Below are 25,567 nucleotides of genomic sequence, written 5' to 3'. Positions count from 1 at the left end.
ACTGCTCAGTATAAAACTCTCAAGAATATAAGAGAAGAAGCATACCTCAAAAATAAGGCAAACAGACTCAAAACTAAAGCAAAGAGTACAGAGAAGGTCAACAATAATTATTCCACTCTAATGGGGACTAATGCAACACAGAGCATCAATAAGAACACAGGTCAAGGACAGGAAAACATTTAGAGTGCACAGAATAGGTGATTCAAAAAGCAAGTAGACCATCTGGAGAAAACCACCTCATATCAGACCATTCACTCTCAGCAGACATCTTACATACTGTGGTGGGAACTTTCAAAGTGACAAAAACTGCTAGGCAAATTGGGGCAGGAAGGAGAGTTATCAATGTCTTACTCAGGTTTGCAACCTGCTTGTTAAAATCTGAATCTGTCAGACAAGGCATGGAAATTTTTATGATACTGGCAAGACTATCTGCGGGTAACAGAAGGTTCAAACTCCACAAGAAAATAAAAATACATAGGTTACAGTGGAAATCTGCTTGAAAAATCATAAGGAAGGTCACAGGCCCTAGGAGAGAATCTACTGCTGACATTTGCTTTATGTATAAATTGCCCTTGTCATAACCATAGCCTGATGATGCTTTCAATCTGGGTAAAAGAAACTTGGATTACAATGCGCAACAGCAATTTCCCAGAATCAAAATTAATTTAATATTAACATCAAGTGACGACTGACAGCACTGCCTACCATGGGAAATCCACATCATCACATCTAATATTATTCTTTTCCAGAATCATTAAGGAAATAGAATCTGGCAAAATCAAATTCATGTCCTTTTTCTACTAACAGGTGAGCCCCACTCCACCCCTTGTTCAATACCTCTAACATACCTGGATCCTTTGTGAGAATCTCCTTGACCTTAACCATCTGGTGCTCTTAGTGTTGACTTACAGCTATGCACATTTGGATGAGCATATGAATACCTGAAAATGGGAAAACATTATTCAGAATGAACCTGGAACTTTTCATGGAACACAAAAGAGAGATGTCAATACATGATAAAAGGATAAACATGAGTGAAAGAGAAGAAATTATGAAAATGTCTCTTTTTCTATGAGTATTTCAGTTTACCCTAGAGATGTGCAAGTCAGTCATACAGTTAACACACATACAGAGTCCTTTTCCAAGTAACAAAGAAGAAGAGCAGGGAAGACTGGAAGAAAATTATTCTGATCCACACAATCCAGACAGTTGGACTTCACCAACAAGAGGTCTGTGAAAAAAAGCCCTGAGTGCAGGGTCTAAGCATTCCCACAGCTGCAAGTCCACAGTGCAGAACTCAACAGACCATGAATGCGCATGGGCTTTTGATGAAGCAAGGAGTCATTTTTCTTATGTAAGTGAGCAACCATAATCATTCCAAAGGTGCTGTTTAATTTTGTCTTAATCCATAGTAAGTTTTCCACTTATTAAAATATCTTTGCCTGAAATCATTCTCTCACAGCATGCTGGGCAGAACCTTGGAAGGATTCAAAGAAATTCAGGAGGAATGGCTAACTGGGGTGTCTGTTAACATATCAATAAAGTCATAGTTGGGTAGGTGTTTTCTTGGCTCCTGTTTATTTCTTGGAGTGCCCCTCTGTCCTCCATCTCATCCTCAATTCCCCTCCCCCCCACCCGACGGCCTGGTGCAGTTTGGAACCAGCCAGATATCTCTGAATGCTTTCTCCCTCAGACTGAAATGCCAAAAATTAACTACACCACCAGCACAAGAAACAGGTATCTTTGTGCATTGCTGCAAGTTGCATGTCTTAGGAAAATAATAAAGCCTCATGGGAAACTACAGTGGTCTATTAAACTGCCTGTAGCATGTGACCAAATCCATCTCTTGGTCAGGATGTATTATTTTATAAAACTTGCCCACATGGTACAATTAGTTTTTCTCTGGCGACACTCAGGGTTGACAGAACCTACTATGTATCTTCTCCTCAGCTGTACCTTGCTGCAATCCTGTCTTCATGTTTTATTCAAACCTAAGGTGTAACATTAATAACTGAGCCTATGAAGACACATTTCTCAATGCTGTATTTACATCAAAGACTGCATATACCTCAGTGTTAAACTAATGGAGACTATAACTTTGCTAGGTTAATATTAATATTTACAGCCACATGATGGTTAAAAAGTGAAACATAAAAACAAAAACTAGGCCTTTAGGGACAGGCTTAATAATAAGATCTTTGTGACTCATTGCCCCCAAGTTATGCTAACCATAAAACAGAAATTGAATTACAGGAGCTTTATAAAGGCTTTTGCAAAGGCAAACCTCCGGGTATACAATCTCCAGATGCAGCCAAGCATCTCCCAGGATATTTTAGAAAAATATTCTGGCAACCATAAAATTGAGTAAAGCATCACCATGAACCCAATTCACAGGATCTCAAACTTCCTGACAATGGTAAGATTTCCACAACAGAATTGTGAGAGTTGCGGCAGAAAATGAACCCTTGCTCCACACACCTGCCCTGCTCCTGCCCATTTCCCAGTCCAACAGCTCCTCTGACCTGGAAGGTGACAGGACCAGCTGCTGAATGTCCTAGGAGGGGCAACTGCAGCTTAAGGAAGTTTTCCGGTCTGCAAATACTGAATTGTGAGAATGGCGGCAGAAAATGCACCCCTGCTCCACACCCCTGCCAAGCTCCTGCACGTTTCCCAGTCCAACAGCTCCTCTGACCTGGAAGATGACAGGACCAGCTCCTGAATGTCCTACGAGGCCAGCAAAACAACTGCTGCTCAAGAAAGTTTTCAGGTTCCGCAAATACTAGGCACTAGTCTCCCGCCAGGACTTCCTGACCACCAGGCAGCCGAGATGCAAGAAGAAAGATGAAACCGCAGAACTTCCCTTCTTTCTGCCTAGCGCCGCCTTCTGGACCCGCCTAAAATTCAACAGCTTCCTGGAATTCTTCTAAGCCCACCTACTTATGGACCTTTTAATTAATTAGCTTCCCACTTCTTCACAGCAATTTTTGTTGTTTTGGATTTTTGCTTGCTTGCTTCTTGCTTGCTTGCTTGTTCCTTTGCTTTTAATTTTTCTTTTTCTTAAACTCATCTAATTGTGCAGGAATCACACACTCCCCATCAGGAACCACTCCTCCAACTTGTTGCAGGCTGCCTTCCACACAACTTCCCAGGACCTACTCTACACAGCTTCTCCACAAAGTTGCTGCCAGACTAGACCAGAGCTGGATGTAGTAGGACACTGCACCTGGGTTCTGAACCCTTCAGATACAATGGATCCTGTCTAACTTCTCATATTGTGAGTGTAGCCCTCTGGGCTATAAATGCACAAAATTAAGCAGTCCCTTTGTATTCTGATGCTCAGAACAGATACCCAAAACAAACAAAAACGTAGATAAAATGTCCTTGGCTCAAACCACAAACCATAGAGGTATCCTATAAGGAGCACATTTTATGTGATATCCAAGACAAAGAATTGAAAAACCACAGTCATGATCAAGGACATTAAAGTTTCTAAACCATGTGAATCCACTCAGACAGGAACAAAATGAATCTTGGGCAAGAAAATAATACCAGATGCCTGAAGGAAATAAGGACAATATAAAATATTAAATATTAAAATTGAGTTCAATAGGTGCTTAGAAATGCCAAAAAAAAAAAAAAATCCTGAAGAGAAAATGCAGTGAGGCAAATAAAAATGATACATAGAGAACCTGTGCGAGACAGATTATCAGACTTAAAGAAAAAGTAGAGGAGGTGGATGCCTCAATCAAAGAAAATGGTGAATTAAAATGATGTTAGGTCAAGGCACAATATTATTTTCTGCTTGAAGGATCAGGCACTAAAGAGAAACTCCTTTGGAAAATTGTCTAGATTTTTGTCAAGAAAAAGAAAAGAAAAGAAAAAAATAAAGGAAAAGAAAGAAAGTATGAAGGAAAGAAGGAAAGAAAACTAGAACAAAATTACAATACATACTACACTTTGTTCATAAATGGTTTCCTTATTGTTCACTGTAACACTCTATGTACACCCATGCATGTCAGCATAAGCTGGCAAAAGAAGACTCGAGATTTACCCAGGTCTCATTAGACTATTGCTAGGAAGTCAGCTCTTTTTATGATTATAATGAGTTCCAGGATTCTCATGTAACCTCCAGGGTTTAAAATCTGTTGTGATGACTGTGAGAGGTTAAAATGGATTCTAGCTAAGCATGGAGGTGAGAGCTCAGAAGCACAAGCCCAGACCTGGGGGTCTGTCTTTAAAGAACAGGGTTCTGTGCCCATTGGACACCTTTCAGATGGCAGAGCTACTAGTTTCTCATTGTGGTGACTTTTAGTTTTTCCCATATTGTACTTATGCAAAAAAAAAAATTTTACAAGTTAATTGATCCTTCATATGTGAATAGATTAAATAAGCATACTGGTGATTTATGATGACTGAGTTGAGTTAAGGAAAGAAATTAAAGCCTTTCCCTCAGAGCATTTAACTAAGTGTGAGTCCAAAGTTGAATTCTCTACTTCATGTTCCCTGTGCCTTCCATCCTTTGTGTGTCTGTTCAGTTAGTTTAAATCTTTAACTTCCTGAAGGCTGCCTCATGCATCTCTCCCTTTCTATCTGCCTTTTGTCTCCATGTGTAAGGTAGAAAATTTAAGTTTGACCCCCTAGACCAAGTTGGAGCCAAGAAAGAAAAATAGGTGGTCCCTGAAGCACTGTGTTCTGAGAATGGCTGACCACAGAACAGGTAATTACACAAGCCGGTTCAGTGATTTTGTTCCAGGACCTGACTGATCACAAAAGTTAGATTAAAATCTTGAGAACCTCAATACCTGTGGAGAATCCATGCAGGCCAGAAGAGGAAATTGTGACCCAAATGTTGGAATGTCACTTTGATGTATACTAGTCTGACTTCAAATGTAGAGGAATACACCTGCCACAGTGTTCTGATTGCTGGGATTATGTCAGCAACACTTGCATGTTTTATGTCTATGAAGTCAAACAATGTAATCACACTCTGTATATCTCAACAACATAATTTATATTCTAGAAAACATCTTTTGATTGTCTTTCCATTTACACTAACACAACATTAACATCCTAAGAACTAGAAACAACCATAAAATATATTTTTTCTGTAGAAGGCAAAAGGAAATTGTGGTCAAAAATAAACTCTAGGGTACCAGGAATGTAAAACCACAGGGTTTTCTCTACAGTGCAAGAAAAAGTACACATTTTTTTTAACCAGAAGTGAAGGGATGGATATAGTAAGCAGGTTGGTGACCTGTGGTAGATGTAGTGCCAGACCACACCTGAAAGTCCCAGACTATTAAATTGTCCCAGACAACAATCCTAGGTCATTGTTTCTCCATCAGTACAAACCATCCTTGGGGGACATAGGACATGTACCTTACAGCTTGGTGTCCTCTACACTGTATGCTTGATCCTCCTCTAGGCCCTTACTTTTAGAATCCAACTTTAAGAAAGAAACACCTGTACTTTGCAAAAGACTTTTGAGGTAGCCACACCTTCATCTTCACTGTGCACAGATGATTGAGACAATTATTACCAAGAAATTTCATTTCGAAATTATACTGTGCTTACTTGTTCCTAAAATAAACCATCCTGGGATCAGAATCTTGAAGCTTCAGTCAGCATTGGCCACTGAGTCTACAGGGAAATTTTATACTTTACTTCCCAGTTTTAATAATTCAGAAACTCCTTAGTTTACTCAAACTCAGAACATAAAACCCCAGCAATATCCAACCAGTGATATTTCCAATCCTGAAAATCCTTTACTCCCCATCCCCCCCTCAAATAAAACCCTTTGAAAAGCCTGCCTCCCACTCATTTCTCTTCTGCTTCTCACCTGAGCAGAGGCAGTCTCCCTCCAGTGTTATCCCATTAAACCTCTGTGTGTGGTAAAATGTTCCATGGGGCATTGTGTTAGGTATATCATGACTTCTGACTGCCAGGAGACCTTTTACTTCAGAGCTATTCACATACTCACTGGGATAGATTTTCCCTGAGTGTAAATGTTGCTATGTTATTAATGTTGCTAGAAAAACACATTTCTTTGAATATTTTGGGTAATTGAATGGGGTATGCCTTTCAGTCAATCACAGTTCTACTGACTCTGGAAGACGAATAGCTCATTGCTGTCAAAGTAGAACACCTGAAGATCTATGGCCTGTTTGAAAAGTTTTGAAAAAACTGTCTGGTCAATATACCAAGCTAGCTCACGAGAAGCTGGGGCAGAAAGTGGATACTTTTGTGCCAGGACATCTGGACATACAGAAGTGTAATCTTGCAATAAACAAAAATTAGTTGTGAAATGGGGTGAGGCAGAGCATGGTTCAGATAGACAGGTTGAAAGCAGGAAGAGGGAGATTACTTGTTGGGTGGTGGACCACAAACTAATTCAGAGCACCCATCGAAAAGAATCCATAAGATCCTGGCAGCCCAGGAAAAATAATCTATGTCAGCTTCCTGTGCAGAACATGAAAGCCAGGATCCTCCAGCACCATCACAAGACACTTGCTAAGAAGGTGTGACTGCTTTAGAAGGCTCAGTTTAATGAAGAATGGATTCCTATTTCCTATCCATATAATTTCAGTGGAGCACAGGCTGTATGCTAGCCAGTCGGGACAGGAAGGATCAATGGGAACAGGTGTTTGAGAACTGGTCTTGATACTGTTGCTAGTATTAGAGGCTGTGATGTACAGCAGCTAACATCAGTAGTGGTAAGGTTGTTGTGACCTTTCTGTGGTTAGGGAGTTTAACAATTTCCTTTCCCCTTCCATAGGTACCATTGCATACCTGGAAGGAGAGAAGAATCTGAGACACAAGGAAAGCTCTGCAGTTGTTGTCCTAGCATTCCCATAGCAACTGAGGCAACTTACTCTGGATGTGGAACTCAGTTTTGACTTCTCTGTTTTTAGAGAGACAGCTGCTAATTTATAGTAGTTGTTCATTATTTTGATGAAAGATAGATAGATAGATAGATAGATAGATAGATAGATAGATAGATATTCATATTAAAATGTTCAGGCAAATAGATGTACCTAGAAAAAAATTATCTACTGAGGTAAACCAGACACAGGTGGAGAAATATGAAATATATTCACTTATGTGTGGATATTAGCCAATGCTAAGACAATGAACTTGATATTCATAGGCCCATTTTATTCAGAGATATTAAGTATAGAAGAGTTGACTTCAGAGCACACAGTGGCACCCAGATTCCCTGGTGGAAGTAAGTAAAATAGATTCCATGGATGGACTGGAGGCAGATGGGGATGTGAAAGGGAAAATGAGGTAGAGAGTGGGAGGGAAGTTAAGGTTGAAGGAGACAATGCTGAGAGACAGTTGGAATTGAGAGGGGCATTTGAGTGATGATATGGAAAACTACAGTGGTACATACTTCTTAAATGCTATAAAGACAATCAAAATTCAGTAACCTACTAATGGGGGTGAAGAAGTCCCAACTGACCTGGTATTTGCTTCAAATGAGCTTTCTAGTACACTACCTGAGTTTTATTTAATTGAGTTTTTGGCTAAGTGGGTCCCTTGGATCCATAAGCAATCTAGACACTTGCTAAGATAACTCTTTGTTCTGTAGAAATTGAGAGCAGTTCTCCATTACCATGCATGCCATCCAGAGAACTCATTGGACGTGGAGAAGTTGAACCTTCCTGACTATATAATATTGTCTTTGTTATGAGAAGTTACTAAACAGGCTAACAAAAGAGAAATGTGAAAATCAACTTAGCTGCCTTCCAAGTGCTGGGATTAAAGGCATGTGTCACCACTGCCTGGCTCAAAAAAGAATTTTTATTGAAGAGAAGTACTACAAATATAAGCAATGTTGTTAGCACCAGGTGCATCTGTGGACAGCTAGAAGTGTCTTTACAGTCAGGTTTTCGACCCAGTGAAGAGGCTCCTCATCTCTAGGCAACAGCACTGCTCCTGCATCTGTTGTCATGACACACACCATGGAGTCACTCCCCTTTTACATGCTTCCCATCCTCATGTACTGAATAAAAGAGTCTTCCCCTGTCCCACAGCCCTTCTTCTTCTTACCTCTCACCCCCTCTCAGAGGCTGCTTCTGGCAATAAAACCTCCCCCGTGAGACCTGAGGCTTAGTGTGATTTGTCCGGGAGTTTGCCGGCCTTCTCTAAAAAATATGAAGAAGTCCTTTCTTTCACACAAATAATATCTCAGAATATATAAAAATTGAATATAGGAGAGAAACCCTATGAATAAGCCATGTGATAAAGCCATCAAATGTTATAAGTCATGAGAACAACAAGACTGCAGAGAAATCCTGTTAAATGTATTCAGTTTGGTGACTTGCCTGCTCCCTTGAGTTCTGGGGGAAAAATGCTTGGCAGTCGAAAATATACATAACAGCCATGGCCAACTGAAAATAATGGGATGGGCTCAGGAAACATGAACCATTCCCAGGTCATGGTGCTCCTTTTGGATGGGTGTTCCTTCCTTGTAGTTAGACCAGTTGCTATAAACCAATCAGCTTAAAGGCCAATATTCCTTTATACTCTTACCCAATCACATAATGTTAAAGCTTGGAAAATCCCCCTTATGTTTTTCTTTTTGTCTTTTTCTTTGTTCTCCTTTATAAATGCCATTACCCAAGGGATCACTCTCCTATCTGGTTGTATCAGGTAGGTTTGTGGCCTAAGCTGGAGCTTCAATAAAAAACTCTCATGCATCAGAGTTGTGATTCCTGGTGGTCTCTTTGGGGAATTTGAGATCTGGGAACAATTGCTCATTCAGCCTCTTACAAAAATGTTTCTGTGACATTCTGTCTTCACACAAGTCACCTTGATGACAGTCTGTTGTTCCCCAAGGTAATGGCTTTGATTTTTTTCCTGATTAAACTTCCCAAATTCTTTAGTTAAAAGGCTATACCACAACATAGTTTTAAAACTGCACATTACAGTTGTGGAATTGTTGCCTGCACCCTACTGAGACCCTTGGGGTGGTGGAAAGAAGGCACAGAATCAAAGAAACAGATTCTGGGAATCAGGCAAGTGGCAAATGCAGACTCCTTTATTGCAAGTACTGCACAAACTATTATACTCCCATCTAAGCCTGATCAAACATCTGGGGTCTTGAGCCGTGATGGCAGTTAAAAAAATTAGCTAATGAATGTTGTTATCAAAGGCATTTAGAAACTATCTAGGCTATCTATAAACAAGATACAGCAGAGGTTGACAATCTAGCTCTACATCAAGGAGACACTGCTGATAAGACACCAACAGCCTTACCATGGAGGTGGTTGAATGACACACCCATTTGGATTGATTGTATATGACAACTGAAAACCAACAGGCATTAGAACAGCTAGTCCAAGAGCAGCTGGTTGCTCAGCCTATAGAGTAATCCACCAGACCTTGGAATTCTCAGGCAGTTGTCATTTAAAAATATCTGGAAAATGGAGGTTGTTGAGAGGTCTCAGAGCAATTAAAAAGGTTATTCAGCCAATGAGATCCTTGCAGCCTGGAATCCCATTGCATTCTCCTGGAAAGAATGTTTGATGAAATTTAAAAAAAAAAAGAATCTCGCCTTGCTAGGGATTGCAAATCGCCCCTGAAAAAGATACAAAGAGTGGATTCTATTAATTATCTAGGATACAGAATAAGTCTAAAACCAATTGAGGACTCTTAATGATTTTCAAAAGTTATTAGGAGATATTAACTGGCTGTGGCTTGGCCACTCAAGATCCAAGCAATTTGCTTCAAATTTATTACAAGGTGATAGAGATATAAATAGCCTGGAGAAATTAACAGCCAAGGATGAGAAGGACTTAGCTCAGGTAGAAAGGAAATTGCAGGATACACAACTAGTTTGTATTGTTCCAAAATGGCCTGCATCTTAGTTATCTTACCTTCTACTCATTCCCCTACAGGAATTTTCATGCAGAGGGAAGATTATGTATTAGAGTGGACATTCTTAGCACATAAACAGAGTAGGAAATTAAAAACCTACAAGGAGATGGTCTCTGAATTGTCACTAAAAAGTAAAACGAGACTTCAAAAATTAGTTGGGATGAATCCAACTGAAATCGTGGTACCTTTTTTTTAATGCAGAGATGACTCATTTGGATAAAATATGAACGTTGGTAAAAAGTATGCAGTAATTTCTTGGAGAAATTAACAACAGACACCCTAAAAGCAAGTGACTTTTATAAAATGAACTACTTGGATTTTCCCTCATATTGTAAAAGCAATTCCAATATCTGGAGCCGCTACATTTTACACTGAGGCTAATAAATAAGAAAAGGCAGAAGATTTAAGTAAGGTGGCTGATTGTTCCTAGAAATCAGTTCAAAAATCTTAATTATGTGAAATATTCATGGTGTTCTCAGATTTTCAAGAGTCTTAATATAGTAACTGACTCTCAATATACAGAAAGGGTTGTTTTACACAGAGACTGCTGATCTTATTTAGGATGATTCTGAATTGACTTCACTATTTATTCAACTACAATAAATAATCAGAAATAAGAGTAATTGACTATATATAAGACATATAAGATCCCATACACATCTGCCAGGCTCTCTGGCACAGGGTAATAATGAAATTGACCAGTTATTTATAGGAAGTGTACTCAGGGCTTTGGAATTTCATTAAACAACAACAACAACAATACCATTTTAACAGCAAAGGTTTCAAGAAAGTATTCTCTATCACAAGAAAAGGCAGTCTCTTCCAAACGCTGATACCATTGTACACACTAGCAAGATTTTGCTGAAAGGACCCAGATATAGCTGTCTCTTGTGAGACTATGCCGGGGCCTAGCAAACACAGAAGTGGATGCTCACAGTCAGCTATTGGATGGATCACAGGGCCCCCAATGGAGGAGCTAGAGAAAGTACCCAAGGAGCTAAAGGGATCTGCAACCCTATAGGTGGAACAACATTATGAACTAACCAGTACCACTGAGCTCTTGACTCTAGCTGCATATGTATCAAAAGATGGCCTAGTTGGCCATCACTGGAAAGAGAGGCCCATTGGATATGCAAACTTTATATGCCCCAGTACAGGGGAATGCCAGGGCCAAAAAGTGGTAGTGGGTTGGTAGGGGAGTGGGGGGGAGTATATGGGGGACTTTTGGGATAGCATTGGAAATGTAAATGAGGAAAATACCTAATAAAAATATTAAAAAAGTAAAAAAAAAAAAGAAAAAAGAAAAAAAGAAAAGGCAGTCTCTGCTTCTGTGTCTCTTTCATATTGTATTAGAAGTTCTAGTTCAAGAAATAAGGCAACTAAAAGAAATCAAGGGGCTGGTGAGATGGCTCAGTGGGTAAGAGCACCTGACTGCTCTTCTGAAGGTCCGGAGTTCAAATCCCAGCAACCACAGGGTGGCTCACAACCATCTGTAACAAGATCTGACTCCCTCTTCTGGTGTGTCTGAAGACAGCTACAGTGAACTTACATATAATCAATAAATAAATCTTAAAACAAACAAACAAACAAACAAAAAAAAGAAATCAAGGGGATACAATTTGGAAAGAAATAGTGAGTTTTCTATTTTCGGCTAATATGATAGTATATATAAGTGAGCCCAAAAAATCCTTCCAGAAATTACATTGATAAACTTTGTAGAAAAGTGTCTGCATACACAATTAATTGACTTGAAGAAATCATTAGCTCTGCCCTATACAAAGTGATAAACAAGCTGAAAAGAAGTTAGGGAAACAGAACACATTATATTAGCCACAAACAAAATAAAATACATTCATCTACCTCTAACTAAGCAAGTAAAAAAGTGAAAGACAAGAAATTCAAGTATCTTAAGAAAGAAACAGAAAGCTACAAGAAGGTGGAAAAATCACCCTTGCTCATGTATAAATGGAATAGGCACATGAATATGTCCATCTTACCAAAAAGCAATATAGAGATTCAGGGCAATTCCCATCAAAATTCCAGAAAAAAATTCCACAGAACTTTAAAGAAAAAATTCTCAACTTCATATGGAAAAGAAAAACAAAACAAAACAAAACAAAACACAGGATAGATAAAATATTCCTCAACAACAACAACAACAAAACTTCTGGAGGTATCAATATCTGTAACTTTAAGCTGTACAGCAGAAAAATAGTAATAAAAATTTGCACAGTACTGGTATAGAACTAGATAGGTGAACCAATGGAATTCAATAGAACACCCAATAATAAACACAGTCACCTACAGGTACTTAAATTTTGACAAAGAAGCTAAAACCATACAATGAAAGTGGAGAGCATCTTCTATGAATGATTCTGGTCTAACTGGATGTCTTCATGTTGGAAATGCATATAGATCCATACTTATTCCCCTGCATATCACTCAAGTCCAAATGAATCAAAGACCTCACTATAAATATATACACACTTAATCTAATAGAACAAAAAGTGGGGAATAGCCTTGAACTCATTGGAATAGGAAACAACTTCCTAAACAGAACACTCATGGCTCTGAAACTAACGTCAAGAATTTTTAATAAAAGGAACCTCATAAATGTGAAATGATTCTGTAAGTCAAAAGACACCATCTTCGGGATCTCTATAGATTAGGCAAAGATCTTCACTACTTCTACATCGAATAGATAAGGATTCCTGCTACTAAGTAGAATGAGGGGAGACTTGTGTTAGAGGTTACTGAGAGAAGAGGAAGGGCTGATATTGTAATCTAATGTGAATAAATAACTTCAATCTAAAAGATACACATGAAGAATAGGAAGACATTCATTTACATGGAAAACAGAATAGAAACATGACATGTGAATATGCACATACTACTTGCAACATGGAATGAGGAGTGTCTAAAAAAAAAAAAAGAAAGATGAATTGTCCTACTTTTACAATAAATTACAATTATAACAAATAGCGTGTAGTATGTTTATTAACATACATAGAGATATGAATAAAATGGTGATCTCGTCATTCATATGCACAGTTCAGTAAATTATAAACCACCTAATATTTATTCTTATATAGAAAGTCAATTACATGGTCATTAGGAAAATCTTGAAAATAATAAATGTTGAATAGGAAAATAATATTTAAAATAGTTTCATACAGAATTGATTATAGGGACAGAAAAAAAGTGCCATATTTTTTTCCATACATTTTCAACGATTTTTTTTTTTTATTTTAGCTGAGGTTTACCTCTTTACAGAGCATACGTATATACGCTCGGTACTGTTGCTATCTGGACTCAGATAAAGGCATCAGATGTCCCAAACTGCATTTAGGGTGATTGTCAGTTACCATGGGGGTTAGGTATTGAACCAGTTTTCTATTTAAAAGAAAGCAATTCTATTAACTGGTACATCATCACAACAGCCCTCCAAGAGAATATGCCCATGTCAATCCTAGTCTCCTGGAGCCTGATCGTCCCTTTCTCAAAACCTGAAGAATACCTGGAACTTTGTTATAGTCTTTTTTCACTGCACCTGCCAAGGTTCTTATTCAATAAAAAAAATCAAAACCAATCAACAAGCCAAGTGGTGGTGGTGCATGACTTTAATCCCAGCACTTGAGAGGCAGAGGCAGTCAGATTTCTGAGTTCAAGGCCAGCCTGGTCTACAAAGTGATTTCTAGGACAGCTAGGCCTATACAGAGAAACCCTGTCTCGAAGAAAAGTAAAAATAATTAAATAAAATAAACAACAACAAAAAAAAAACCAAAAAAAAAAAAAACAAAAAAACAAAAAAAAAACCCAATCAACAACACACCACCTTAGCCATGTGTGCATGTGTAACCTCCTTCAGCCTAGGCAGGCTGGTTCAGACTGTTTACCACTGAGGCAGGGCCACCTGCTGTGCTGCTTCTCCACTCTACTAGTTTCCTTTGATGTGACACTGTGAGGCTGAACCAGTTCTCCAAGATTTTCTGGAGTTAACTGCAAACTGTGAAATTGGTGAATTTCTGCTAAAAGGCTGTTTTGACAACTTCACATCTCTACACCAAGAAACTTGGCATCACTGGGGATGGGTTTCTCTCTTTATAAATGCAGACTTTTTTATTAAACATTCTAACCTTGAGCAGACTAGCATGTCTTGGTTCCATTATTTCTCAACCCGCCTAGGTTCCCTCTTCTCTTTCAGCTCCAGGCTGCCTCCCAGGCTTGAACCTGGACATGAGAGTCACAGGCCAGCCCCAACATGCATGAGAACAATGCACTTTTGGATGGAGACAAAAGACAGAATTTTTCGAATAGTTACCTGATTAGTATTATTTAAAAATTCATATGTATTGTTATATTAATTATAATGTTTTTTCAAACTATAAAACATTCTGACCTATTATCATCACACAGGATCATACCTAGGGTATTTTTTTTTCACAAGCTAAGGTATAACATTAATAAATCAGTATATGAGAACAAATTAATGAATGCTGTATTTATATCAGACAGTTCATATATTTCAGGTTCAATATTAATACAGAGTGTTTTGTTGGTTAATAAATATTTATATAATGATAAATATAAAGACAGCTAAAACTTTAAAAAAATTGCTAAAATATTGTTTAAGATTCAATCAAAACTCCAGTGGTCCGTATGGGACTAATATCTAAAAAGCTCCCAGTGGATGTATAATCTCCAATGGCAAAGAATCTGACTAGCACAGTGATTAAATAGCAGAGTTAAAAACCATGGATGGATGTGAATTGTATCAGCTTTGAACCTGCCACCAAAGAAATATAACCATGTTTGCTACTAACCAGTCCATCCTCTGAGAAAGTATTACATAAGAATCCAGGCAACAATAAGATGAATAAAAAAAAAAAATCAGGATATGCCACACTTACATGGTCAGCAATTTAACAACACAGTTATGAAATGCACACTAGGATTTGAGGATCAATGCTCTTATGAGCAGCAGAGTAAGGGATTTCAATCATTCTCCAGTTTCTGTCTGTCCACTAGCCTAGCAGCTTCTGTGACCTTGGAGTGTCCAAGTCTTCTGGTTTGCAGTTCCTGCCACTGCTCTGGTGACTGAAAATTTCCCCAAGGCGTAACTTGGGGACAACTGCAAAGGAAGGGAATTTTCACATGGCTGTGTAGACCCCAGGAAGTATTCTCTAGTCCTAGTACCACACCATGCAGCTCCAAACTCCTACTGACAGGGATGGGCTGATGATCCCACTCTTCCTTCAGGCCCTCAGTTCCTCTTCTGAGTTCTCCTGTAACAAAATCAATTTCAACCCAGGAATAACTCTACCTGCTCCATGCGTTTCCCATCCCCAGGCTGTCCCATCAGTTGTCCTGAAGCTGAAGAGAAGTTTCCTTTCCCTGCAAGGTACTGACATAGACCTAGTGGTTTCCTTAAAATCTAGATGCTGGAAGTTCTAGAAATGCCCATCAGGCTCTTATAGTATGGCTCTTATTATTTACCTTACAATGCTTTTCCACAAATAGTTAATGTTCCAAATCCAGTGAGCTTCTGTCTCCATGTTCTTCAAACATGGTATGGCTAATTATACCAAGCCAAGGACTTGCATCTTTATCAATATACACATGCTATCTTCCACACAACTCAAACAGAGTCTACCTGGACCTATTTTGTCAACCATCACCATATGCTTGCAGTACCATAGATAAGAAGTGTGTGTATAAATGGTTATAGAATCAATATTGTGTGAGGGGTACAAGGTAAGATGTGTCTTCATTGTGTACTTCTAGAAATTTTTCCATGAACCTGGAAGTCACTTCAGATCTGGGTAATGATCTCTCAGTCATTAAGCAGTGAGGCCTAAATCCACTGAACATGTGCAATGAGAATGAAGAGAGACTGTCCAACTGGTTGCAATTTCCAGACTAGTAAGAGCTACTCAAGCCACCTAATTTTCATTTGCCTGGTATGTGAGTTTCAACATCCCTGCTGAAGCAATTGGCAGAAAATACTAATTATCATCTGAAATCAAGGGCCACTATTGCATCTTCTTGTACTTAGATTCTACTAATGAGTAGGTCCTGTTCCATCATATTCCAATATTGAGACCAATGAAAAGTTATCATTCAGTAGTTTCACACAAGTTGAACAATTTCCTTGTTTTTTTTTTTAAACTCAAGGAAAATACATGGAGTGATAATGGATTTGTTCATTGTCCCATTTGACTTTTTTCTTAGATCCTAATTTACTGAAACTTCCTGAATTTAGGATAAATATTCTAATATAATACTTGAACTTGGAGTAATAGTATGTTTCCCAGAACTTCCCAATGTATTTCCAGGATGGTTGGATTTCTAAACTGTGCATGAGTATGCACCTCATCTACTCTAAAAAGGATTTTTCTCTAAGATTTACAGATTCATGATATTTGTATGAATGAACTCATACATGAAATTAAGATGAAGATAATACCTTAATAGTGAGTTGTTGAGGTTTTGTTCAGAATGTATATTCTGAGATGTGCAAAATATTAACATTCTGTAGATGATTTAAAAAAGAATGGAAATCTATTTCATTCCTTATGGTAGATTGGAGTATTAAGGCACGACAGGACGAGTCACCACAATGTTTTGTAATATGTGTCAATGGGCAGCATTTTTCTGAGACTTATAGGACTTTTGTTCAATAAGTGGGTATTAATGACTTTAGAACCATGCACAGACACAGCAAAGTCTGGATAGCTATCCTTGAAATCTATGAAGCCATGCTTTCATGTATTTTTCTATATTTTTCTCTCATACTTCCTTGAATTCCAGAGTCATTTCTGAGGCTCTGAAGGCATCTACATATTTCCTTTTTTGAGCCTTTTTATCTTAACCTAGTAATACTTGCCTGGAACATTGAACTGAATTTTACCTATTTCAGTTAACACAAATCACCATATGTAAAACAGTGTTTCTAACTCTTTTAATGCTAAACACGGACATTGAATTCAAATTATTTTTAGGTGGGCAGACTACCCTGCAGTTCAATGAATGATTTCTCAGTTTTAAGACAATTGGAAAAATGTGTTTTCCTATGCTTTTAAGCAACCACTATGACAGGGTCATTACATCCCAAAGAGACTGTTATCCACCAGTTGAAAATCATTACTATTAACTTTATGATATAGGTTTGCAAAAATATTCATGACTTCTGCGTAAGTTTTATGTGAGGCATTTCCTGGGAAGATGCTACATATATTCATCTGAGTATCCCAAGTGCAAGTTAAAAACAACCAAAGCAAACTTGTAGATTCTCTCAGCTTTATTGGAGTTAGTTACAGGACAATAGGAAAGGAGTTGTTGACCAGATCACAGCATTTGAGAAGAATTATGATTACTGGATACTCGAAGCACACTTCACATCTGTAAGCATATTTATAGGATATAGAATATGCAGTCTGAGTGGCTCAGTTTGCCAGATACTCTTTTAAGTATAACTTTTCTTAACTGAATCATTTAAATTAAATATACAGAATGTTATCAGTTTTATTAGATATTTTGAGGATTGCATTAAAGACCTTAAATAGTTTCCTTTTGAAATGGATTATTTCTGTCTCAATGAAAGTGTTACACAATACTATCTTCTGACTTCCCAACTTGTCTTCATCTTGTAATATTTGAGGGTGAACAAGTAAAAAAAAAACTTGTGTCATGAAAATCTTTCTACATTTTCACATGTTCAGAGTTTCTCCCTGCATAAATAGTTGACATTATCTAAGATTTGAACATTGCATGAAAGTTTTCATAAGATTTTCATAATCATACTAATTCTCTAGTGTGGAGCCTCAAGTGTTGTCAAGAATACACCGTGAATAAAACATATGCCACATTTTCCCCAACAGAAATACTTTCCCCTAAAAAGTTCTTAGATGTTCTCTCTATCCTGAAGTGAAGTCAAAGATATTTCTTCATACAATGCATGAGTTAAGTTTCTAGCCTGTAAGTATTCACTGTTACAGTCTAGGAACTAGGCCAAAAGGAAAGGATTCATACCTACAATATATTTGAAAAGTTTGTCTTCTCTAAGTATTCTCTAGTGAATTTTATGATGTATCTTGGTAAAGGAATGTCTCGTTCACTTCATTTATAAATATTCTCTACTGTATGAAAAAATTCATGATTTCTCAGACTGACATTGTGAGTATTGTATTTGTCACATACAAAGTATTTGTAAGGATTCTCTCCTGTATGAATTTTCTGATGATATTTAAGATGGGATTTTTTGGTAAAGCATTTGTCACATTCACTGCATTTATAAGGTTTCTCTCCTGTATGAATTCTCTGATGAGTTCTCAGACTGCCTTTTGCAGTAAAGCATTTGTCACATTCACTGCATTTATAAGGTTTCTCTCCGGTATGAATTCTCTGATGAATTCTCAGATTGCCTTTTTCAGTAAAGCATTTGTCACATTCACTGCATTTGTAAGGTTTCTCTCCTTTATGAATTCTCTGATGAATATTAAGATGGTATTTTTGGGTAAAGCATTTGTCACATTCACTACATTTGTAAGGTTTCTCTCCTTTATGAATTCTCTGATGAATATTAAGATGGTATTTTTGGGTAAAGCATTTTTCACATTCACTACATTTGTAAGGTTTCTCTCCTGTATGAATTCTCTGATGAATTCTCAGATTGGCTTTTACAGTAAAGCATTTGTCACACTCACTGCATTTATAAGGTTTCTCTCCTGTATGAATTCTCTGATGAATTCTCAGATGGCCTTTTTCAGTAAAGCATTTGTCACACTCACTGCATTTGTAAGGTTTCTCTCCTGTATGAATTCTCTGATGAATTCTCAGATTGCCTTTTACAGTAAAGCATTTGTCACACTCACTGCATTTGTAAGGTTTCTCTCCTGTATGAATTCTCTGATGAATATGAAGATGTGATTGTTGGTTAAAGCATTTGTCACATTCACTACATTTGTAAGGCTTCTCTCCTGTATGAATTCTCTGATGCCATCTCAGACTGTATTTGTCAATAAAGCATTTGTCACATTCACTACATTTGTAAGGTTTCTCTCCTGTATGAATTCTCTGATGAGTTCTCAGACTGCCTTTTTCAGTAAAGCATTTGTCACATTCATCGCATTGGTAAGGTTTCTCTTCTGTATGAATTCTCTGATGAGATCTCAAAATACATTTTTGGGTAAAGCATTTGTCACATTCACTGCATTCGTAAGGTTTCTCTCCTGTATGAATTCTCTGATGAATTCTCAGACTGCCTTTTTCGGTAAAGCATTTGTGACATTCACTGCATTTGTAAGGTTTCTCTCCTGCATGAATTTTCTGATGAATATTAAGATGGGATTTTTGGGAAAAGCATTTGTCCCATTCAGTACATTTGTGAGGTGTATAATAGGAGGATTCTAGAATCACATTGGTAAGCTTGTTCCATTTAGAAGACTTCTCTTGAATATTCATGTGTTCAAGAACAATGTACTGGCTGTCTTGATCCATGACCTTCTCATACTTTCCATGTATACAATGATTTTCTGAAAAAAAAAAAAAACAACGAATAAAAAATAAGGGCAATTAGAGGTAACATGAATTACTTATATAAGGAGTAAGGGACTCAATAATCAGTGATCTCATGGATTCCTACTCTCAAGAGAGGTTTTCCTCTCTCTCTCTCTCTCTTTTGAATCATTACATGTATCCTAAGAAGAACCCCAAATATGATTTATATCAAATGTCTGGAAATGATAATAGCCTGCTAAATGTTATTTTCAAATTGGACAGCATACCCACCTCAAATATAATGACCCAGAATTGCTCCTGTCTTAAGGAAAAAGAGGGACAAAGAATGGAAAAGAGACTGAAGGGAAGGCCATCTGGATATCTCAGAGCATTTATATAAACACATAGTAGGAAAACTCAAAGAAAGAAACAGGAATTCTACAAGAAGTTCATTCTTACCCACAAACAACAGATTGTGGTAATTCTCCAACATCACATCCATGTACAATGACCTCTGAGCAAAACTGAGACATTCCCATTCCTCCAGTGAGAAGTCCAAGGCCACGTCCTTGAAGGTTAACAGACCCTGTAATGAAAAACTACCTATTTGATACTGGACAAAAATACTTTTTTACTTTACAAAAAAACTAATTAAGATATCCTTTTGGGGGGCTGGTGAGATGGCTCAGCGGTTAAGAGCACTGACTGCTTTACCAAAGGTCATGAGTTCAAATCCCAGTAACCACATGGTGGCTCACTACCATCTGTAACTAGATCTAACACCCTCTTCTGGAGTGTCTGAAGACAGCTACAGTGTACTTACATATAATAAATAAATAAATCTTAAGAAAGGAAAAGAAAGGAAAAGAAAAGAAGAAAAGAAAAGAAAAGAAAAGAAAAGAAAAGAAAAGAAAAGAAAAGAAAAGAAAAGATATCCTTTTTGGGGCTGGAGAGATGGCTCAGTGGTTAAGAGTCCCGCCTGCTCTTACAAAGGTCCTGAGTTCAAATCTCAGCAAACACATGGTGGCTCACAACCATCCATAATGAGATCCTATGCCCTCTTCTGGTGCATCTGAATAAAGCTACAGTGTATTTAGATATAATAATAAATAAATTTATAAAAAGATATCCTTTTTGATGCAGATTAGGAAGGAAAATATGAAGAACAAATGTTTTCTAAAAGTGCTATGGAAATGTGTCTATAGATACGAATTGCTGCTCTTCCACAGATAATCTATAGAATGACTTACTAAAATGCTCACATTTAGAAAGGTTCTCTAGAAAGGCTCTCTAATTAAGAAAAGAAAAAAAAAGAAAAAGAAAAAAAGAAAAAAGAAAGGCTCTTGTCTTCATGAATTTTCTGTGATTTACTGAGACCTTCACAGCACATGAAAGATTTGCCACCATCATTCTTTTCAAAACTTTTGGTGTGCAGTTTGGATGGTATACTGTCTTTTAATGTCATCTATTATGAAATTTGATTCCCAGCACCACGTGGCACTAAACAGTAGATTGTTAAACCCAGTTTGTTAAAAATCCAATGATCTCTTCTGAACACTACACTACTGACAGGAGAAATACATAGCACATATGCATACATTCAGGCAAATGTAAGCAACGTATATTGAAGAGAAATTAACTTTATTCAAAGAAACTTTCTAGACTACTAATAGACTTCCTTATATTTCTTTTTCTCTGAGAATGCATGATATAATTTCAAAAGCAGTAAACATTTATAGAATATAACCTGTACTTTTGATGTCTAGATGCAGTAATGTACCTTTATGAAATATGGGTTGATAACAAACAGAATCCCAGTGTCCCATTAGAGATAGTCAAGTTATGATAAAAAAATATGCTTTCAAATTTTACAGTGTCCACTTTGTTCAAATATGGACACCAGCTTAGTCTTATGTGCAGCTGTATCTCACGTCTGTATTACAACATGTCCATTTGACAATCTGAGGCCTAAGTTCAATGCTACACACGTTCTAGAAGAAACAGGTAGAATACAAAATGCAGAAATAATGGATGGACTAAATGACTAAGCTTTTTCATTAAGCACAATAGAACTGCATCATACACTGAACGTTCCATGACACAGAAAATCAAATGGTTTTGGAAATTATTTTATGAAAATATATTCAAAATCATAAAATAGAAAAAAAAACAGTATTAGGGAGCTTTAAAATTATTTAACATTTTACATATGTTGGCATAATCAATATGCATAATAACAATTTCAATAATACCATATGGTCTTTCACTATAAAATGATTAGATATGTATGTATAAGCACATAACATATGTGACAATGCATTCCAATGAAGTATAATCATTTCTTGATCAAATTGTGTTTTTAAATTCAGGGAGAATTATACTAAATATTCATTAAAATTTAATGACTTATTCATCACTGTATTAACTTAACTGAAAATTTCAATCTTCTAATTATATTTTTTTCTTCAGAATTTAGCCATATGTATATAAGAATTGCATCTTTCATAGAGAAGTATGATTTGTAATTCTACCTTTGTTTATCAAAAATTATAATATACAGACTATATATTGTCTTTATTGCAAATATACCTTTTTTTTTTGAGAAAAATGTAAGCCTGCGACATGAACAAATAATTAAAGGGTAAAGGGTACTTGCTGTTTCTACTTTAAAAACTAATCTAATTCTCTCTAAATATATTGCAGCTCACTATTATGCCTTAATTCAGTCCCAAAGCGTTTGGGGCTGTACTCATGGTTTTAGGGGCATAATGTATCATTCAGTGTAAATAAAAAACATTCAGATATACACTTATGTACTTAAAGAAGATAGTATTGTAATGAAAAATCGAAACATTGCCACAACCCTTCAGTTTTCCCTATGTAATGCACAGCTTGGCTGAAGCAGATTAGCATAGATTATATCAAGCCTTTCACTTCTAAAGAAAAATAGACAAAAAATAAGAAAGGACATTCCTACCCGGCATGGTGGCACGCGCCTTTAATCTCAGCACTCGGGAGGTACCCAGGCAGGCGGATTTCTGAGTTCGAGGCCAGCCTGGTCTACAGAGTGAGTTCCAAGACAGCCAAGGCTACACAGAGAAACCCTGTCTCGAAAAAAAAAAGAAAAAAAAAAAAGAAAGGACATTCATTTATGTTTGTAAATTGATGGTTTATGTACAGCACCATAGCTATCCTCTCTAGAAAATTTTACTAATATAGTTCATGTGATGAAATACAAAGGTGAAGAAAATGGGACTTAAAGTTATTTCTGAAACCAAAAAGAAAGGAAAATAACAATTTCTATATTGAGAATTTTCCACAGGGACAGTGTCTCTCTTGAGACAAATAGATTTCAGGTGTCAAGTGTGATTACTGAGTGACATGAGGTGTGAAAAAAGAGTTGTGAGAATACTGAAGTCTGTATCAGCTCACAATCACAGTAATGGTAAAAGAAAGACATTTTCCTTCCATCATCTGTGACCCTAGGGAGCTAATAATATATTTACTATTAGGATTCAAAACAGTGGATCTCTTATAATTTTACCTTCTACAAATTCTACTCTTTCATATCTTCTTTAGTGATGTGAATTTCTATATCCTCATTCACAAGCTAGAAACCTGACCTTCCCTGAAATGCCATTTATGTAGCACAAGAGACCTTACTTCACACTAATACAAAAGGACAGAACTTATTCAACATAGAAAATATCCATCAATATGTTCTTTGAGCATCATTCCAATAGATCCTTTTTGAAACATGCAGGTATCTAGTCCAAGGGAATTATATGTCCTCACAATATAAAATCAAGTTAAAATATAAAGATGATGTATACATGAAAGACCAGAACATTAAATTTTCACTATTACAGAAGAAAATAAAGATCGTAAAAAATAAGCCCTTTAGATAATATTCCATATGTGGAGAATATAACATTTGGATGATTTGAATAAAAAGTTGTTTTTTTTTTTTTTTTTTTTTTTTTTAAAGAAATGTGGAAAGGACACTGACCTGTGGCATGTTTAGCAGAGACACACTCATTCTTTTTGTTGAACTTCTTCCAGGTTCTGTCTGAAGAACAAAGATTGAATTCTTCTTGAAATTTCATATCAAGAATTGAACGATTCAAAGATGAAATAAATACAACTCCATTACAGAAAATGCTAAACCATATTCTTAAAAAATTAAATGCAAAATGATACCAGGAATCTTGACAACGTTTGTACAGCCATGAAAGCAAGTAATGATATATTTAGAGTGTACCTGTAACCTAGTTCCTGCCCACCAACCTAGATTCTCAAAGCTTATTCATAACACCTAATATGGAAATCCCTGCCACCTGACCTAAATGACACATAGTAAAAGAAAATTGAGAGCCTGTAGCTAAAGCAATATGACAATGTTAATAAAATTTCCCTACCCAAATCACTAATACATTAGCAATACTCATGACAAAATGAATTATGAAACAAACTCAAGAGACAGAAGTCAAAATATACTCTGAACACCATTCAGTGTGGTCAAATGACATAAAGAGGGACCAAGCACAGGAACTCAAAGAAGGCAGAAACAAACTTAATGAAAGACCAGAGAACTCCTATGAGTGGCTAAAGGAATAATTATGATAATGCAGGATGTGAACATTGTATCCAGAGGTATAAAAATCTAAGGCATGCTCAATCTGAAATGAAACAGGAAATGAACTCTGTAAGCCTAATGGTAACTCAGTAGAGGGCCAATATATGAAGATACAGCATTCAAACAAACAAACAAAAAATCAGCCTGTTAATGAAACTGAAGGAGCTGGCTCAGTCGAGGAAGTCATACATCACAGAGAGGAACAAAATACTTGTTGCATGTCAGCAGAGATATTGAAAAATAAAAGTTTAATTCAAGCCTGATACAGTGGGGTAGGTCTTTCATCCTAGCTGTCAGGAGGCTCGAGCAATCAGATTTATGTGACCTAAAAGCCATTCTGGTTTCTATATCAGGACACATGAAAGTTAGGACTAGAGTGTGGGACCCTGTTTTACAAACAAACAGGAAACCCAAACAAAAAATGAGAACTTTGTTTTCTACATTCACATCAAAATCAATTTAACAAGTACAAGGATATTAGAAGACTGATTATATAGGTATGAATGAATAAATCTCCTATTGGATAATATTTTTAAAGTCGAATCCTCAGTTGGTCACAATGTTTAGAGGAATTTAGTTGTTGGAACATTGCTGAAAAAAGTATAACACTGGGGGTTGGCTATGAGAAAAGAGAATAGATCCAAGCCATCTTAATTCTCTCTTCCTCTTTAGTGACTGGGGTTGAGGATGTGATCTTTCACCTTTCTACTTCAACAACATGGCAATGTTCTATCTGTCCTCCCTGCCATGGTTGATGGCTATCCTCTGGAAGCATTACCCAAAGTAGTCTTTTTCTTCTCTTAGTTTCCTTGAACATGGTGCTTTATGAAAGCAGGCGACAAGAACCAATTACAGTAAAAGATATTCTGACTGGATTTAAGGTTGCCTTTCAGAGAGAGAATTCATGTCATATTCTGAAACCTAATCAAGAACAGGATGTATGTTAGGTCATGGGAACTATGAGGCCATTTTAAGAAATGATATCATCTAAAATCATCATAGTCTATATTGTGTTCTCTCCTCTCAGTAAAAGTATATGACATAATGGTCTCACAGCATACATTTAGTTATTGTAATGTATACATTTGAGGTCTAGATGCAGGAATTTTTTTTTCCTTTTGTTTTTCGAGACAGGGTTTCTCTGTGTAGCCTTGGCTGTCCTGGAACTCACTCTATAGAACAGGCTGGCCTCGAACTCAGAAATCTACCTGCCTCTGCCTCCCAAGTGCTGGGATTAAAGGTGTGTGCCACCATGCCCAGCAGGAATATATTTTTAAGAACAGTTTTTTGATAATAAGAATGATCCAAGTGACACATCTCAGATAGTAAAGTCATGTTTAGTAAAACTATGCTTCCAAATTCTACAGGGGTCAGTTTTGCTCAAATATGAACCCTGTAACTATATTGTCTACAGTTGGGTCTCAACAGCCTCACTCTAGTCTAAAATACTCAGTTGGGATTATAATGTTTCTACCATTCTAGAACAAAGAAATAGAGTATGGAAGACCAAATACAAGAATGACTTAAAGGCCAAAAGTAGTGGCACAGCCC

The 25,567-nt window shown here is 36.9% G+C and overlaps 1 protein-coding gene across 1 annotated transcript; it reads right to left on the bottom strand.

Moving 5' to 3' along the window:
- Window positions 1-18,044: 18,044 nt before the first annotated feature.
- LOC147004127 (uncharacterized) lies at window positions 18,045-23,419 on the bottom strand. The gene is given in 4 exon segments (XM_085838669.1): window positions 18,045-18,095; window positions 18,097-19,415; window positions 19,840-19,966; window positions 23,390-23,419. Coding segments are annotated over 4 exon segments (1,527 nt in total).
- Window positions 23,420-25,567: the final 2,148 nt, after the last annotated feature.

The sequence above is a fragment of the Mus caroli genome, unplaced genomic scaffold, assembly GCF_978045245.1.
Source record: "Mus caroli unplaced genomic scaffold, Mus_caroli_1 scaffold_6, whole genome shotgun sequence".
Classification (NCBI taxonomy): domain Eukaryota; kingdom Metazoa; phylum Chordata; class Mammalia; order Rodentia; family Muridae; genus Mus; species Mus caroli.
The sequence above is the reverse complement of the archived record's forward strand: the minus strand, read 5'-3'. Positions and strand labels throughout refer to the sequence as shown.